The sequence below is a fragment of the Salvelinus alpinus genome, chromosome 10, assembly GCF_045679555.1.
Source record: "Salvelinus alpinus chromosome 10, SLU_Salpinus.1, whole genome shotgun sequence".
NCBI classification, from domain to species: Eukaryota; Metazoa; Chordata; class Actinopteri; order Salmoniformes; family Salmonidae; genus Salvelinus; species Salvelinus alpinus.
The window spans coordinates 25,875,946-25,893,652 of NC_092095.1; the positions used below are offsets into that span (position 1 = coordinate 25,875,946).

At 42.3% G+C, this 17,707-nt stretch overlaps 2 protein-coding genes across 4 annotated transcripts; one reads left to right on the plus strand and one right to left on the minus strand.

Moving 5' to 3' along the window:
- Positions 1-465: 465 nt before the first annotated feature.
- On the minus strand, positions 466-2,701 carry thtpa (thiamine triphosphatase). The gene is made up of 4 exons (XM_071328652.1): positions 2,569-2,701; positions 2,269-2,344; positions 1,321-1,875; positions 466-696 (listed from the first exon to the last, which is right to left on the minus strand). The coding sequence occupies exons 1-4, from the start codon at positions 2,572-2,574 to the stop codon at positions 596-598; spliced, it is 738 nt and encodes a 245-aa protein (XP_071184753.1). The 5' UTR covers positions 2,575-2,701; the 3' UTR covers positions 466-595.
- A 383-nt stretch (positions 2,702-3,084) lies between these two features.
- Positions 3,085-16,456, plus strand: zfhx2 (zinc finger homeobox 2). 3 transcript variants are annotated; one of them, XM_071328651.1, is made up of 5 exons: positions 3,085-3,571; positions 5,443-5,601; positions 8,789-8,843; positions 9,103-13,312; positions 13,585-13,764. In XM_071328651.1, the coding sequence occupies exons 1-5, from the start codon at positions 3,473-3,475 to the stop codon at positions 13,622-13,624; spliced, it is 4,563 nt and encodes a 1,520-aa protein (XP_071184752.1). In that variant the 5' UTR covers positions 3,085-3,472; the 3' UTR covers positions 13,625-13,764. The 3 variants fall into 3 exon arrangements, with proteins under 3 accessions (XP_071184752.1, XP_071184750.1, XP_071184751.1); XM_071328649.1 differs by having other exon boundaries at positions 3,087-3,571; positions 9,103-13,277; positions 13,585-16,456; XM_071328650.1 differs by lacking the exon at positions 3,085-3,571 and adding an exon at positions 3,630-4,898 and having other exon boundaries at positions 9,103-13,277; positions 13,585-16,456.
- The last annotated feature ends 1,251 nt before the right edge of the window (positions 16,457-17,707 follow it).

The window sequence follows — 17,707 nt, forward strand, 5'->3', positions numbered from 1 at the left end:
AAAATTACTTGTGTCATGCACATTGTAGATGTCCTAACCGACCTACTTCAACTGTAGGTACACAACTATCTTAAATGTATGATTGCACAGGATCTTGTTTTTCAAATATGTTTTGTATTTCATTTCGCAAGGGAATTATATACTATACTAACTCAATGGTATTAGTTTATTTGTTTTTTCAAGGTTGGTAAGCAGGACAAGACCAACCACACCCTGTGGCGATAAGAGGTTGGAAGACATTCCCATTCCCAATCATCCTATGTCTCCAGCAAAAGTGGATCCAAAACATGCTGAATGGCAGATGTAATTATTATTCAGTGACTCTGCAAGTGGACAGGGTGGTAGTTCATTATTCTTTAGAAGTGGTTGAATACCATGTACTAGGCCTATGACACCCAGACAGCATAGCAGGACATATGAAATGATGATGTCTTGTGAAAGCAAAATCAAGGGCACCAATCATAATAACTTTTCATTGTTTATTGTAATAACAAAAAGAGACCATCATTTTTGTGTTAACCACTTGAATTAGATAAAGTTAAGGACATGCAGAAGTTTCAATGACATTAGTCAGCTACCTTCCAGCTACTATTTCTTACAATATATGTGCACTTAGTAATTTTGCATAGTGTTCTGGGCAGTATCTTTGCAGGTACACATCCATTTTTCCTTGAACCCTCTGATCGCCAGACAGACCTAAAGATGAGGGGGAGAGGGTGAAATAGGGAAAAAGAAAGAAAATATTAAATATTTCTAACATAAATATAACATATAAATACAAAATGAACCCTAAGGTGTGACAATACAGCACAGAATAAAGTTGTAATAACATGGTAATGATATGGTAACAAGTTATAGTTACTCACATTGAAACGTTATTTGCCCAGATACCCCGTAATTTCAGTATAATTATATTCTTATTTCAGGGTTACACCACATACTTTGTGCCATAGTATAGAGGGGTAACAATACCTATCCCTTTTTCCAACCATCTTCCTTATTAAACTCTTATTTCATCCTTAAAGTCTTATAACAAACTATTACCCTTAAACATGAATGTAATTATACTGAAATTAAGGGTTGTGAATGTTTTTATTGTGAGTATAAATAATTTGTTACATTACTATTACCATGTTATTACCATTTTATTCCATGATGTAACATAAAGTGCTACTAAATTATCTTTAAGAAGACATTAGTAGAATACATATATACCATCAATCTGTATGATGCATGCTTTCTGGCAGAAACAACCATTACCATGAAAATTAAAAGAATAATAAGTGCATAAATGACTGATACCCAGCATCCCCTGCTCACCCAGTCTTTGGGCAGTCTTTTCAATCTTCCTCAGTGCAGACTGAATGTCTTCTCCCTTTGGCACGAGAACCTCTATCTCCCCAACACAATAGCCAAAGTCGGCCTGGTCAAGGTCTACACGCACTCCACTTTCATCTCCTTCCCCCCCAAAAGTGAATGAACACCTCTGTGTTGTAAACTCTGCAAAGCAAACCAGATTCAGCTCCATCAGCCAGGACTCATTCCCTGTGGGGCAATTCTCTGCACCTTCAGTTTTGGGTGTGTCTTGATGGACCACTGGGTGCGTCTGGTTGGCAGTTTTTTGCTCCCCATTACCTTCTTTCATGACCTCTCTCACTTTCAACTGAATTTGAGACAGATTGGTTATCTCCTGATAGCGTGAACACAGTTCTGCCTTCTGAGGCTCCCCCACTCTGTCTTCTGCCTTCGTAACTGTGGTGCATTTGAGTTCCCAACATCCCTGGCGACAACGCAACCACACATCTCTCAAGGTGAGAAGGAAGTCTGGGGTGTCAAAATACTTGTCTTGGAATTGTTTCTGACCAATACACACCGCTGGTGAGAGAAAAGTTGCAAGAAAGAGGGAAGGGTGCAGAGAAAATGTATTACATTTCATTTGAATGAATAGTTTTCACTGCTGAAAAGGATGCAATTTTGTTTTTAATGTGTAAGTATACTGAGAAATGATATCAAGTAAGTATTAAAAATAAAATCTGTCCTGATAAAACTAAATTAACATTGTAATCTACATTTGAGCTTTCTTTACCAACCTTCATCAGCAGCATTCCACTATAATTAATCTAGTAGTTAGCCCACATTATACATTAAAATGGTGCATTCTATATTGTAAGTAGCCTACATCAATCATTTTTTGTGTGTTTTTAATATAAAATCAAGAGTTATGGAAATGCCCTTTGGGCACAATGGTACAACTTGGAGGCTACACACCTCCTATCTCTTCCAATTGTTTCTGAATGTCAGCGTCACAGACAAATTTCCTCTCCACTTCCACACTCATTGTACTCTGTAATGACACAAATTTATCAGCATCAAAATGCTCACTGTGAAATAAATTAATCTAACAACTACACATGATAAATTCCATTTGGGAAATAATATATGGTCCCAATATTGGCCTTGCTGCAGTGTGGAAACGTAGCTACGATCTGTATTAAATACAGAGCGCGTGCAGGAGTAACACTAGACTAGTACGTTAGCGTTATACCATTCATATAGGCTACCCCTCACCTCCATTTAACGACCGCTATTACCGATTCAACAGTCTTGTAAAATAGGTTCAAGATTGTTGATTGAGCTTTGACTAAATCACTGACAGCCGCAAGTATTTTAGACAGGCGCAGTGTGGACACCTAGGTGCTTACTGCATTCTTGAGCATCATAGCCCGTCATAATAACGCAGAACAATACAGAGATTGAAAAACACTGTTAGTGCCTTTTTTAAACCTATAATCTATACTATTTGTATCTTTGTTTTCACCATAATCCCCCATATTTCGTGAATAATTAAACTATTGTCATGCAGTACTACACAATATGATGTACAGTAATATAAAAGGGCTTGGTGAACATACTGTAACAAGTGTCCTAATTGGACAGGGGTCCTATTAGGCCTAATTGGAAAATGCCAATCATTCAATAGCCTATTGATGGATTGAGAAACTAAACAGAGACCAAATAGCTCTAATCAAAGACATATATTGGCTCACCATGATTATAAGTAGATGTAAAACTTTACGCAACGTTTTGTCTAGATACATGTCCTATAGATACATGTTGTGATTGTTTAACATTTCAATATGTAGGCTATTCGCCCTGCTGGTTTATTTTCATCCTAATCTGCTGAGGGTCAGGATGTTGGGTATGCAATCTGATTCAATCCGGTTGATTGAATTCTACAAATGCTTTTTCAGATCAAGGGACATGGCTCTGGAGAAGCCCTCATGCTTCATTACATTAAACTGCAGAAGTGGTTCGACGAGACAAATATTAGGCTATTTGAATCAACTAATATTGTTACATGAAGGTTTTATATTGACGCCAAATGTATTCTTCCCTGCTGAATGTCAGAAATCAGCCTTGGGGGGAGCTGTCGTGTGTTTACTAGAGGGAAGAGGGGAAAGAGAGAGGGCGAATGAGGGAGGGAGAGAACAGGCGAGGGAGGGCGAGCAAGAGAAAACTTTTCAGTTTTAAAGAGCGAGAGGAAGCGTGCGCTGGAGCGACGACCATGCAGGTAAATGCATTAGCTAATTGCTCTGAAGTTAATTAAACGATATTGGCGTTTGCTTAATTGCGATTGTGTGTTTGAAAGATTGTGTTGCAAATGATAGTTTCAATCGAACGATGAATGTTGTATATCAAATGGTTCTATTCACCGGATTCGAACATTAAATTCCAAACTTTTCAACCTCCGTCTCCGTTTCTCTTCACCCCACCACCCCTTTTGCCGTGCGCAGTGTGCAAGTAGTCTGTTTCAAGTAGCTTAGCATTTGATTCTTTTGTCAATTATTGCACGAAGCCATCTAAAATGATTGTAAAGATGTTCATGAATACTAAATATTTTGTATAATGAAGTAGATCATTAAAATGTGTTATCAGGTTTTGTGGAATGGTGGGGGAGTAGGGGGCGCGCCGTTTTTTACACATCTGTAAAGGGAACCCATATTCATTAATTAAATAGCTTAGTCCATGTAGGCCTCAATTTGCGCTGTTGAGCAGGCAGCGGGTGGTGTAATACTGGATCCCCGATTGGCAGCCCACAATCCGAGGGATAAGGGAAGCACTCGAGGCCGATGTTTTGGACGGAATATCTAAAGCCTACAGTGTATCTATTTGTAGTAGATCGGTATACTTCCGAATGTGTAGCCATGTACACCTGGGCTTAGTTTTTCTTTTTCCAGACTAGTTGAGGAAGGTTGACAGCGACGGGTTAAGTTCTTGTTAGCTAGTAGGCTAAGTGCCACGACTGTTATTTTGGTCCTTTTGTTTAATTTCGCAACGTTAATGAATAGACAATGCGGTACGTAGTTTCGAGTCTCAGTTTTTAACCGTCTTTATAATTGCAGGACAGAGTTGGTGTGTTTCTTGCATTTCATAACATAAGCTAGAAACAACTATTGCGACGTTGATAGCTTGGCTAACTAACGTTAGCTAGCTTGCTAGCTAATTGATTCAACACTTCGGCGTAGCTAATTAGGTTGGACGTTAATTAGCTAAAGAATCACGAGCCATTTGGGCATTTTTATCCACACCGTTGTTATATAAAGCCTTAAACTATGTTTTATTACTCACTGCACTTTCTCAACTATAATAATCATGCAACCTTGCTGGTAAAACGATATTTTCTGGGCACGGCTAGATAATTGGTGAGGACGGAAGTGGGAAAATACAAGTGTTGGTATTTGGGATTTGTTTTTGTTTTTATCGCGCCTCGATTAATTTAGTAGTATTCAAATGTGGATCTTAATAATAGCGACTATGTAAGTCGTTAAACATAACCACAAATGTCAATTTCTGCCGAGTAGCATTGAAAAAGGACAATACTGCATTGAGTTCTCATGGTGAGGTATGTTGGCCATTAGGCTATTTTGTTAACGTTAGTGTGTATGATGTTCAAATGGCCATTATTCGCTTATTAGTTATAAAGCGACATGATATGTTTTGCATGACCCTAAATATCATGCTAGTCGCTGACAGTTTATGCTGGTCAAGGTCAATAATCAGGCCATTCACTTACATTTTAATTGAAGTGGTTTAAATGTTTCTTCGTGTCACATGACATTGCAATTACATGTCAGAAATATAAAGTATTTTTATTGCACTCTGTTAATTTGTTAATTGGTAGTCCTCAGAGGAATTTAATTTGAGGTTGATTAATTGATTTGGACCAAGTTTAATTGATACTATTTTGGGTAGGTCTAATGTAGCCTAAACAATTAGGCTATCTATTTCTGTTATCTAATAGTTAATTATCTATATTGAGGCTGAAAACATTTGTACTGTATAGCTTATTTTATTTTGGTCCTACAGAGAAACACCCCTGGACATGGTTATGATTTAAAAGCAATATTTTTAATTCCACTAAAATACATTTTGATCTTGCAGGAGGAGTCTGGTGAGACAGTGTGCAGTGACAGCAACAGAGTGGCGGTGTGGTTGTGCCCCCTGTGTCAACAAGGGTTACCAGACAGGGGCTCCCTTGCTCTGCACCTGAATGATGGGCATAGTGTGCTTCCTAACTGTGTAGACAAGTTGCTGGACATTGTAAGTAGCGCAATTCAAGTTCATTTTGGACTTGTATTTTTTTTTACCCATTGTGCGAGTCAACGAACTTGACTTTTGTGTCTTTATGTTGATGTATTTAATTCATGATTCTTGGATGACGTCAAACATAATACATTATCAATTATTGTACATGCATTATTTGTATGTTATTGTAGGATTTTAGGACGTTTCCCAAAAGCCTCTTATATTTTAAGTTAGTTAAACTTATTCTTTTGTAAGAACATTGTTAAATCTCCGAGCTGTTTTCAAAAACCATCGTTACTAAAGTTGCATTTGAAAACGCTGGTTATTTACGGACTGCCTGAGACCACTCGTAGAACAGCTAATTGCGTCGTAAGCAATTGTTTTGTGTACCGTGCCACTTTATACACAGATCTCCACTAACATAGAATCAAGATGTTTCTGTCTCTCTGACTTAACTACACAACGAAGTTGACTACAAAGTTGCAAATGTCTTTAACTGTTACAAACAAGCAAAGGATAAAAACATGCTTCAAAGGAAACCAAGATGACTGCTTTAAAAGATAAATTGCCTACAGTATAAGCTACGTACGCCTATATAATTCAAGAATATTTAAAAACATTTAATGTTCATTCAATTGAGTTCTATTTTGCTACTGTCTATAATTTTGCCTCAACATGCAGTACCAGTCAAAAGTTTGGACACACTTACTCATTAGAGGTTTTCTTTATTTTTACATTTTTCTACACTGTAGAATAATAGTGAAGACATCAAAACTATGAAGTAACACCATATGGAATCATGTAGGAACTAAAAGTGTTAAACAAATCAAACTATATTTGCGTTTTTCAAAGTAGCCACCCTTTGCCTAGATGACAGCTTTGCACACTACTGGCATTCTCTCAACCAGCTTCACCTGGAATGCTTTTCCAACCGTCTTTAAGGAGTTTCCACATATGCTGAGCACTTGTTGGATGAGTTTCCTGCACTCTGCAGTCCAACTTATCCCAAACCATCTCAATTGGGTTGAGTTTGGGTGATTGTGGAGGCCAGGTCATCTGATGCAGCACTCCATCGCTCTGCTTGGTTAAATAGTCCTTACACAGCCTGGAGGTGTGTTGGGTCATTGTCCTGTTGAAAAACAAATAATAGTTCCATTAAGCGCAAACCAGATGGGATGGCTTATCACTGCAGAATGCTGTGGTAGCCATGCTGGTTCAGTGCGCCTTGAATTCTAAATACATCACTGACAGTGTCACCAGCAAAGCACCATCACACCATCTTCTCCATGCTTCACAGTGGGAACTACACATGCGGAGATCATCCGCTCACAAAGACACGGCGGTTGGAACCAAAAATCTCAATTTTGGACTCCACCGGTCTAATGTCCATTGCTTGGGTTTCTTGGCCCAAGCAAGTCTCTTCTTCTTATTGGTGTCCTTTAGTAGTGGTTTCTTTGCAGCAATTTGACCATCAAGGTTTGACTCAAACGGTCGTCTCTGAACAGTTGATGTTGTCTGTTACTTGAACTCTGTGAAGCATTTATTTGGCCTGCAATTTCTGAAGCTGGTAACTCCAATGAACTTATCCTCTGCAGCAGAGGTAACTCTGGGTCTTCCTTTCCTGTGGCGGTCCTCATGAGAGCCAGTTTCATCGTAGCGCTTGATGGTTTTTGCGACTGCACTTGAAGAAACTTTAAAAGTTTTGACATTTTCCGGTTTGACTGACCATGTCTTAAAGTAATGCTGGACTGTTTCTCTTTGCTTATTTGAGCTGTTCTTGACATAATATGAACTTGGTCTTTTACCAAATAGGGGGCTCTCCTGTATACCACCCCTACCTTGTCACAACACAACTGACAGGCTCAAACACATTAAGAAGGAAAGAAATTCCACAAATGAACTTTTAACAAGGCACACCTGTTAATTGAAAAGCATTCCAGGTGACTACCTCATGAAGCTGGTTGAGAGAATGCCAGGAGTGTGCAAAAGCTGTCAAGGCAAAGGGTGGTTACTTTGAAGAATCTCAAATGTAAAATAACACTTTTTTTTGGTTACTACATGATTCCATATGTGTTATTTCATAGTTTTGATGTCTTCATTATTCTACAATGTCAAAAGTAGTGAAAAGAAAGAAAAACCCTTGAATGAGTAGGTGTGCCCAACTTTTGACTGGTACTATATTTCATAATATGTAACAATGTGTGCAATGTGCCAAATCTTTACTTAGTGCATTATTATACAGACCTTCCAACATGTACGCATTTTGCGTACCTACTACGCAATTCTCTGTCCATGTACGAGATCTGAGTTAAAAGTACGCAGAAATTAATAGGGCGTGGTGTGTTTTTTAAATGTTTATTAAAATGTACTCAGTAATACATTAACATCCCGTTTCTCGAGTAGAAACACACAGACGTGTACAGAGTTTGTGTCAATGGAGATTAATACATCATTATTCGACGTAGCTACCCCGTGTCTGCCCCTCCTGTTTGTTGTGATGCTGAGTTTGCCGACTGTCAGCTGTATGTAAACACATGGCCAAATCTCTTTTCGAGTCCATGTGTTGTGGAAAGGTAAACACTAATTGTTTCAAGCAAACATAAGATGGACATTCAGTGGGCTCAAGTGCCAGCACTTCACTCGCATTTGCTAGTGAAAGAAATAATTCAAATACGAATAACTTGTTGCATTTGTGCGAGTGTGATATACATTTAATTCTGCGTCCCATTAGTTGTATTTTCCACAACATTACGAGGATCACGCAACCTGAGACTAGCTTATTTGTTTAATAAAATAAAAAACTCCAAGAATAAAGGCCCTTTGTGTGTTCTTTCTAATTAGATCTTGTTAGTGATTTTTTACCATCTGTAAATGGAATGCTGTCAAGCAAGTATTCCAACCTTCTGTAGACTTGATTTGGTATAATTCTATAATTGCGATCTGACTCACAAACAGCGCGCGCACGAGTGTGCTGGTGGAAAGAGTACCCCAATTCAGCATGTTTTGCGCGCTATTTGAACCTCCAATTTGCCGCTGCGTCTGGTACTATAAAAAGTTGGACAGGGTTGGCAGGTCATAGAATGAGTCACCAATTTATACCAAGATGCTCTCTTGTTGGACTGCAGCACTAAACAGTGGGTTCCTGTGTCAGCAAAATTGAGTCTTAAGGTAAAATGTTAAAGTTTTCTTTTCTCTTTACCAGGCTGCTCCCAAACAGGGGGCGAGTGGAGTGGACACTGATGTTAAGCATGATACAGGTGAGTTTGTCCTCTGATTAACAGCAGTACCTACGGTTTTGCACTGTCTTTATGAATTTGAGTTATGCATTATTTGAATGGATACAAGCACATTGACATATTGAGTAGCCTAAACAATTAGCTTGTGTTCATTTTAAACGCCTGTCCCTTGACGGTTTAGACCTAAATGTATCAATATGCTATGACTGTATTTGTGTTGTCAGGGTTCCATGAACCCAAAACACCTGCTGAAATATCTTGTCTTTCTGCTTCACATCAGATGCTGCATCATTACAACGGAAGCTTTTAGAAGCTTCAGCCTCCCTCTCAGACCCATGTCAAAATAATGAGAACTCTGAAGGACCCCAGCAGAATTACAACAGTAGGCACACTCTCATTGGGTCTGGCGACAAAGATAAAGAGATGGATAAGGAAGTCGGAGTGAAAGACCCGGAGGGAGGTGTAGTTGTCTTGGAGTCGGATCAGGAGAAGGATCAGTCCACAGAAACTCCTGTCGACAATGAAAAGTCCACAGGAAAAAATGGTGTAATGGCTGATGGCGACGACAGCCGTCCATTCAAATGTAATGCGTGCTTAGAGGCTTTTCCTACCAGGACCACATTGTGTGTTCACTACAACTCTGCATCCCATGTGCAACGGATGAGAACAGGATCCCTAAAACAGGGTGGTGAAAATGACACCCCTGCTCCCTCAGTCCCTTTTCTGTCTCGGCCATATTTATCAAACAAGCCCTACCAGTGCGCTGTGTGTCGAGTCTCTTACAACCATGCCATTACCCTGGAGAGTCATTTGAAATCTGTTTTGCACCAGACCCGCAGCAGAAATGCAGGAATCTCTGCCAACAGTGCAACTGGAAATTCGGGAAGTAACATGGCTACTAACTTAGTTGTTACCTCTGGGGGCAGCACTGCACAGTTGGTTTGCACCACCAGCAGCAATTGTGTCATCCCGGCAAGCCTGACAGCAGCAGCAATGACTACCAAAGACGGAGAACCTATTCAAACTCAGCTGGCTCCCTCGCTGCTTTCCTCCCCTGTAGCCTCTGCTCAGGCAGTCTCTGCCTTTCTCACCCTCCTCACGTCCAGCCCAAGCTCTCTCTCGCACTCCCTCCTCCCCTCTCTGTTTGCGGCTGGGACGTCCCCTGCCACAGCCACACCTCAGCTCATACCCCAGCATCAGATGCTCATGCCCTTTATCGTGAATGGGCTCCAAAGCCAGAGTCTAAACCCAGAGCTTTTGACACAGTCTGTTCCCCTTCTAGGTCTCAATGCTGCCCAGCAAGCTATCCTGGCCCAAAGACTCAGTAGCTTACAGAACCAGTGGCCAGCTGTCGGCCTCCAAGTAACCACACAAACCTGTTCAGAAGACAACCAAACAAACAAGAGCAAATTGAAGGAAGAGACGAACAAGACGACAATTGAGGAGAAAAGGTCCCTTAAGTCTGAAAAGGGGAGAAATTGGCCCCTGGAATATGATGGAGAAAGAGAGATTTGTGAGGAGGATAGTAAAGGATATGCACAAGAGCTCATCAGCGCCTTAGTAAACAAAAATAACAGGGTTGAGTCATTTAGGATAGATGGAGATAATGAAATGAAAGATGGTACAACATACGAAGGGAACTCTGCAGATGGAAAAGGGGAGGACATTGACAAGTGTATTGACCGCTCACCGTCTGTTACCAGCAACTCAAGCCTAAGTCCTACCACTTTAAATCTTATGCTTAGCCCTGATTGTACCCTTAAAAAATCTGAAGTTGGCACAAGCCATTGTGTCTCTGTGTTGTCACCAAAATTGAGCCCCTTTAAACACGCCTTAAATTCCTCTGATCCAACTCATCCCCATGCTAATTTGAGGGCTCGGCACTTCTCCCCAGGGTCCCCGATACTGTCAGAGTTCCAGATACAGGTTCTGCGTGCGTTTCTGGAGTCGCGTAGTGGGGCTGACGCAGCCAGTCCTCCCCGTGATGACTGTGAGTCGTTGGGCAGGGAGGTGGGGCTCACCGAGGCGGAGGTACACAAGTGGCTCACTGACGCCCGACGCGCCAAAGAAAAGCAGAAAGCTGGGGGCGCAGGGCACATGCGCAGCATTGCAGCCTACGGTAAAAGAAACAAGTGTCTTGATAACGAAGAGGAGGAAGGTGCCCTTACAATAGATATGCTTGAGGGAAGGGACAGCGGTGAGGCCTCTGGCAGTCACGCAATGGATCTGTCCAATAGTGGAGGAAGGAGGAAAGAGTTGGGGAGGGAGAGCCAAGGGGACTCGTGTCTGGCCTCTGATTCAGACAATGAAGAATTCTACACCTCTGTCATCGTGAGTGAGGAGGACAGCCTGAGTGGCTCCATGAGGGAGGGGCCAGGCAGCCCTGCTAAAGAGGAGGCTCTGGTAGAACTGGCAGGAGACAAGGGCTCAGGAGGAGGAAAGGTGCTGCGCTCCACCACTGTGTTTCTCTCAGACGCCGAGGATGACGATGATGACGAGGAGGCTGCATCTCAGAGAGCAAAGAGAAGAAATAGAAAGAGGGAGTTGGAGCGGGAGGAGGTGGAGGTCAAGAAGGAGAGATTAGACCCTGACGTGGATTTGGAACTCGAGGCCCAAGCTGATCCTCCTTCCCAACTTTCTATCGCCATTGACCATCGAGGACTTCCAAGTGGCATTCTACACTCCCTCCCTCTGTCTTTGTCCCTGGCTCCATTCTCTACTCAATTCCTTAGCCCCTATGTTCTCTCACTCCCTCCCTCAGTGGTTGGGCTTGGAGTTGCAGAAGGAGATGGAGGCAAAGTACCTGCCTTTCCAAACCCTCCTAACATCACCCGGTTCTCTGACCCTCTCATTACATCGCCACTCTCCCTCCATACCCACACCTCCCACTACATGTCTAATGGTGGAGACTGTGAGGCTGCTTTAGATCTCAGCATCAGGAAAAGCCACAGCTCAACATCTGCTTCCTCCACCTCTCTCATGGGTGACAAGACTTCAGCACAAAAGGGCCGTCTGCTTGACGGGCTAGGTCTAAGACCCACAGCTTTTGGGTTACCTGAAGAAGGGAGACTCGGTGTGGTCAAGTTCAAACCTGAGCAAGCAATGTCCAACAGCAGTGGCTTTGCCCGTGGCAATAACATGGCTAAGGCCAGCACTGTTTACATGAGGGCAGCAGAGAGGTTGAACACCTCCATAATTGAGAGAGAAAAGGAGCGGGAGAGGGAAAAGGAGAGGGACCAGAAAGGCAGGCCCAAAGCACGACGGTACAGGGACATGAGACGTTCCAGGACCATCATCCAGGCTGAGCAGCTTGATGTGCTTTATGGCTGCTATTTCAAAGATCCAAATCCTGGGAAACATGAGTTTGAGCAAATATCAGAGTGGGTCCATCTCCCAAAGAAAGTTGTACAGATCTGGTTTCAGAACATGCGGGCTAGGGAGCGCAAGGGTGAGGTTCGCTTCGTCAGTGATGGCACTCTGGCAGCAGTGGGCAAACCGCTCATCAAGTTCACCTGGCCACTGTCACAACCCATTTTCTCCAGCACCCCCAAATCAAACACCAACTGTAGCGTCTCAACTGTAGCCAATCCAGTACGGGCCCTCCCAAAGACTGAGGTGAAAGAGGAAATTGTCAAAATCAAAAACCAAGTTCCTAACAGGCCCAAGGAGGTGGCCTCTTCCATTTCCTCCGTGAGCAGCAGTGTGTCTGCAGTGCCAAAGACCAAAATGGAGGTGACAAACAATGTCACAATGGTCAAAATCGCCCCCAAAAGCATCGCTCCATCTCTCCCTGTCGTACCCAAGGAGACCTGTCCTACCCCGCCTTGCCCCCCTCCCAAACATACACCTGAAGAGGATGTTGGGGAAAATGACTCTGATGAAGAAGTGGATGATCATAACCAAGAGAAGCCACTAGCTGGGCCTGGATCCACTAACCGCATGGTACCAAAAATGCCCTCCACTCCAATTAGCAAGTCCCTTGCTGCGACATCTCAAAAACAAAATGGGCTCAACTACTGGTCAGCCAAGGGCCCCTTTAAGATCAACACGCTTTCTAGGGAACAGTTGGGTCTGTCAACCCCCCGTGCTCCCACAGTTGTCGGCGCCACTGCTGCCACCACTGCTCTCAATATTTCTGCTGCTGCCTCTACCGTAGCAACCACCACCACAGCAAGCGCAAGCCCTCAGACCACTGTCAGCATTGTCACCATCGCCAAGACTGCTCCATCGGAGGGAAGCTTCCTGCACCACTCCACCACCCGCAGGCCGCGCACACACCTGTCCTGTCTGCAGCTGTCCATCCTGCAGTCTTGCTATGAGACGTGTGCCCACCCTAACGCACTGGAGTGTGAGGCAGTAGGGACGGAGCTGGGGCTGCCACTCAAGGTGGTGCAGATCTGGTTCCAGAATACCCGCGCCAAGGAGAAACGCTGGAGGCTGCAGCAGGAGAAACTGGTCAGACATTTGACTGTACAGTATGCTATGCATTGGTGTGGGAAGTTGTTCATATTATTTTTTACTTTAAAGGCTGGTTTCCCAGACACAGATTAAGCCTAGTTTTGGATTAAGAAGATATTTCCATAGAGATCTCAACTGTGCAGGATTTCTGGTCTTGGACTAGGCTTAATCTGTGTCTGGGTAACCGTCCCTAAAACTTTGCTCCTTGTCTAGAAGTGTGTATATGTAAATTGAGGTAACTCACCAGTAACCTTTTTTGTTGGAGTAACGTCTTTGTCTCTTTCCCTCTCTCTCCCTCTTCTAGTCTCCAGTGTCGTCAGATCCCTCCAAGAAGGTTGACATGAGCTCAGGCAGCTATCTGCAGTACAATGCTCTGCGAGCCCACCGTCCTATCCTTCCCAAACCGGTTCAGCTGACGGTCCTGGAGCCATCTTCTCCCCCAGCCAGGGGCCAGCCAGCAGGTCGAGAGATGCTGAGAGGCAGGTGCGAGGCCTGCAATGCAGGCTTTGAGTCCAGAGCAGCAGCAAGATCCCATGTCTTCTCCCCTCGACATCTAGCCACTCTGAGAACCACTAACTTTGGCCAGCCGGCGACCATCATCAACAACGGATCTGATACCGGGTCCAGTTCTGTCTCCGCCTTAGGGTCTGTTGTAGAGGACCCTCCAGCTTCCCCACCCCCAGCCAGCAGCACCAGCTAAGGCACCCATTGGTGCTGGTAGAGACTCGGGACCCATTGGGCTCCTTACATTTTAAGAAACAAAAATTGGGCACTGGTCTTCCAAGCTAATATTCTTTGGTTTCCGATGTTTGGAAAGGCCCGGTTGCCCTTTCTCCCTCTCCTTGGACGTCTTTCTGCCGAGTTCTTGTTTCCAAACTGGACTCATTTGGATACACTGACTATTGTTACACTGCTTCACGCTTAATCAAAAGTTATCAAATGACTGATGAACATGTACCAGTCCCCTTTGATATTTTTCTGGTCTGCAGTTATAATCCTTGTCTCATCCTTGTCCTTAAAATTACTCTTACAATACTTGTGTATTATCCCCTTAAGACTGCTTATGCAAAACGATTAGGCCATTATATGACAGACTGCAAGATTCTTATCCTCATAAGTGCACCTAGAAATGGAAGTTTTAATAGTGGACCAGGCACTTGTGTTTGAGACTGGGTCTGATACTACATTTCCCACAGTATACTCCTTCCCAAGTCATTTTGTTAGTCCAACTGCATCCTATAAGACTGGGACTGCTGGGATTGACTGTACATGGATATATTTGACCAGAACAAATGAGAAGTAGCTCTGTTTTAGTTGCTTTGAACGAAAGCGGTTTTGATTTTATCTGTATCCCAAACTTTTTGTTAGGATACAGGTGGAGTGTGTTCAGTTAGAGATGGTGTATTTCATTTTACTTGGATTTTAAAGGTACTTTTTAACTGGTTGTGACTAGAATTGGCTTGTTAAACTGAACAGATTATTATCCCCTCCTGTTAGCGCATTGCCTGCGGCTGAAATGGTAGGATATTCCCTATATAGTGCACTACTTTTGACTAGAGCCCTATGGGACTAGAGACCAATTCACTCTGTTTTCATGACAATCCTCTATAGATGGGGGGAGAAGAGGCTGAAGAGGGCAGACTCTCATTATACAGCACTTTGATGCGTTTCACATTGTATGAAACGTTTTTATTCTTAAGCATTCTTATGCAGAGTGTATTTCTACTTAATGAAATATGCGCATGTTGGATGTCTTATGGTGAGTCACAATAATTAAATTGAAACATTGTTTTGTTGCAGTCTGTCAAAAAAGGTATGTTTTGGCTTATTAAACTCCAAACAAAAGACGGATCAGACCTTAATGCCGTGCAAGGAGAGTCTTAGTCCAGTCACTATTGTTAAATTATTTCCAATCTATTAATTCATTACTGGTGTGCAAGATCTATTGAATGAGTATGTGGAGCAAGAAAATTGTATGTTTCCGCCCTTTTTTCTTATTTGGTCAATGAAAATATCCACAACGGATCATTGCATAAGATTGGAACAAGTGCTATTGCTTATAACCATCAATATACATCAACTTCCTGTGGAGGTCAAATGAAAAAGACTTGACCAAGATAAGAAAAGAAAAGAACAGGGTTTGAATTTTTGGGGTTTAATTTATATATTTTTTTGTCTTGAAACATATGTGGTTGCAAGCTAATACTCGTCATCTTTGTACTGGGTAGAAATAATGCAACTAGTCCAGAAACCAAGAGAAGGGAGTCAGTTTGGTACTCTAGTCACCTTTTGTAAGCAATAGGGACATACAAAAAGTCAAGACGGAGCTAACGAAGGTGCTGTTTTGAAGGACACATAAACTACTAAATATGTTTTCCTTCGGTTTTATGTTGTATATTATTGTTATTAATAATGTTACTATTAATAGTTTTAACAAAATGCTAAACTAAATGATTTTTTAAAAAGAAATATATTACGAAAAACTGATATTCCAAAGTTACCCTTCCTTTTGCTTTCTGTCATTTAAAAAAACCAAAAAGCAATCTTGAGGTTGGCAGAGAGCAGGAGAGATGTTCTTCATGCAAACTGTAAAGTAACTCCCATGGCTTGACACTTGAGCCAGTCCAACATTTTTACCATGAGCTACAGATTAATGCATTTCAGCCTTCACAACATGAGGAAGGCACTTTATTGGGCTCAAAGACTAAACGTTTTAAAATGTCCTCCATAATTACTAATCTTTTTTTAATGGTGTGGAGCTGTAGCATTTGTCTAAAACAAGGACTGGGTTGCAGGGCTTCAAGTATGGGATTACACAATGTTGCATTGTCCAAGGTAGATAGGTTTTATGGAGATCTGCTTTTTATTCTAATCATTTTTCATTGTCACTTGATTATCACAATTGTTATAACTGTACTACTTCTGCTATTGTTATCATTACTCATCACGGTTTTGATTATTATTGAACCATAACGGTTTTAATGATGCCTCTTTTCACAAGAAAGATGGTATTGGTATGAATATTGAACAATAATGGTGGCAGTGTGCTTAAAAGATGTTTAGAATATTGACGAAGCTTATATTTTTCCTCACTTGTACTTTCATTTTGTGTTGGATCTCCCATTCAGTTTTCTTTTGGTATACAGAAAACAAATAAAATAAATTGAACAACAAAACCAGTCTACTTAGCATGTTATGGGTATGTCAACCAGGTTCATTGCTTGGTAAATGAATTTCACTAGTCTCTTGTAATAGGCTTCATGTAATCATAGCCAAGAGTTGATGTATTTGTCGCGCCCAGGCTCTGTCGCAGCCGGCCGCGACCGGGAGGTCCGTGGGGCGACGCACAATTGGCTTAGCGTCGTCCGGGTTAGGGAGGGTTTGGCCGGTAGGGATATCCTTGTCTCATCGCGCTCCAGCGACTCCTGTGGCGGGCCGGGCGCAGTGCGCGCTAACCGAGGGGGCGGGTGCACGGTGTTTCCTCCGACACATTGGTGCGGCTGGCTTCCGGGTTGGAGGCGCGCTGTGTTAAGAAGCAGTGCGGCTAGGTTGGGTTGTGCTTCGGAGGACGCATGACTTTCGACCTTCGTCTCTCCCGAGCCCGTACGGGAGTTGTAGCGATGAGACAAGATAGTAATTACTAGCGATTGGATACCACAAAAATTGGGGAGAAAAAGGGGATAAAATTTTAAATTTAAAAAGAAAAAAAAAAAAAAAAAGAGTTGATGTATTTGTAAATTCATGATAAACCTAGAGCATAGCTGACTTTTTGCCATGGTTGTACTCTGCTGCATGTAAGGTGTGACTAGTTATATGGTAATGACAGTTCTGTCTCCATCAGGAACCTGGGGCCTCATTTATCAATAATATGTAGGCACAAATCTGCATAAACCATGCGTTGGATCATTTCCAAGCTGTGAGATTTTTCAATATGAACGTTGGCTTGAGTGTGTGTAAATTTACACACAGCCATGACCAGTGCCAAGTGTTGGATGAAGGGAACTGCTTGTCAAGCGTAGAATGGGGAAAATATGTTTAAAATGTGTGAAATTGAGAGTATTTCAATTATTTTTCGATGTCATTGTTTTTGCAATGTGAATGCAACGTATCTTTGACATGCTATATATATACTGAACAAAAATATAAATGCAACATGCAACAATTTCAAAGATTTTACTTGAGTTACAGTTCATATAAGGATATTGATCAATTGAAATAAATTCAATAGGCCCTAATGAATGGTTTTCACATGACTGGGCAGGGGTGTTGCAATGGGTGAGCCTGGGAGGGCATAGGCCCACCCACTTGGCAGCAACGCCCAGTCAATCAGAAGACGTTTTTTTTTACAGTCATAAATACTCCTCAGCACCCGTCCCCCTTCAGACGATCCCGCAGGTGAAGAAGCCGGATGAGGAGGTCCTGGGCTG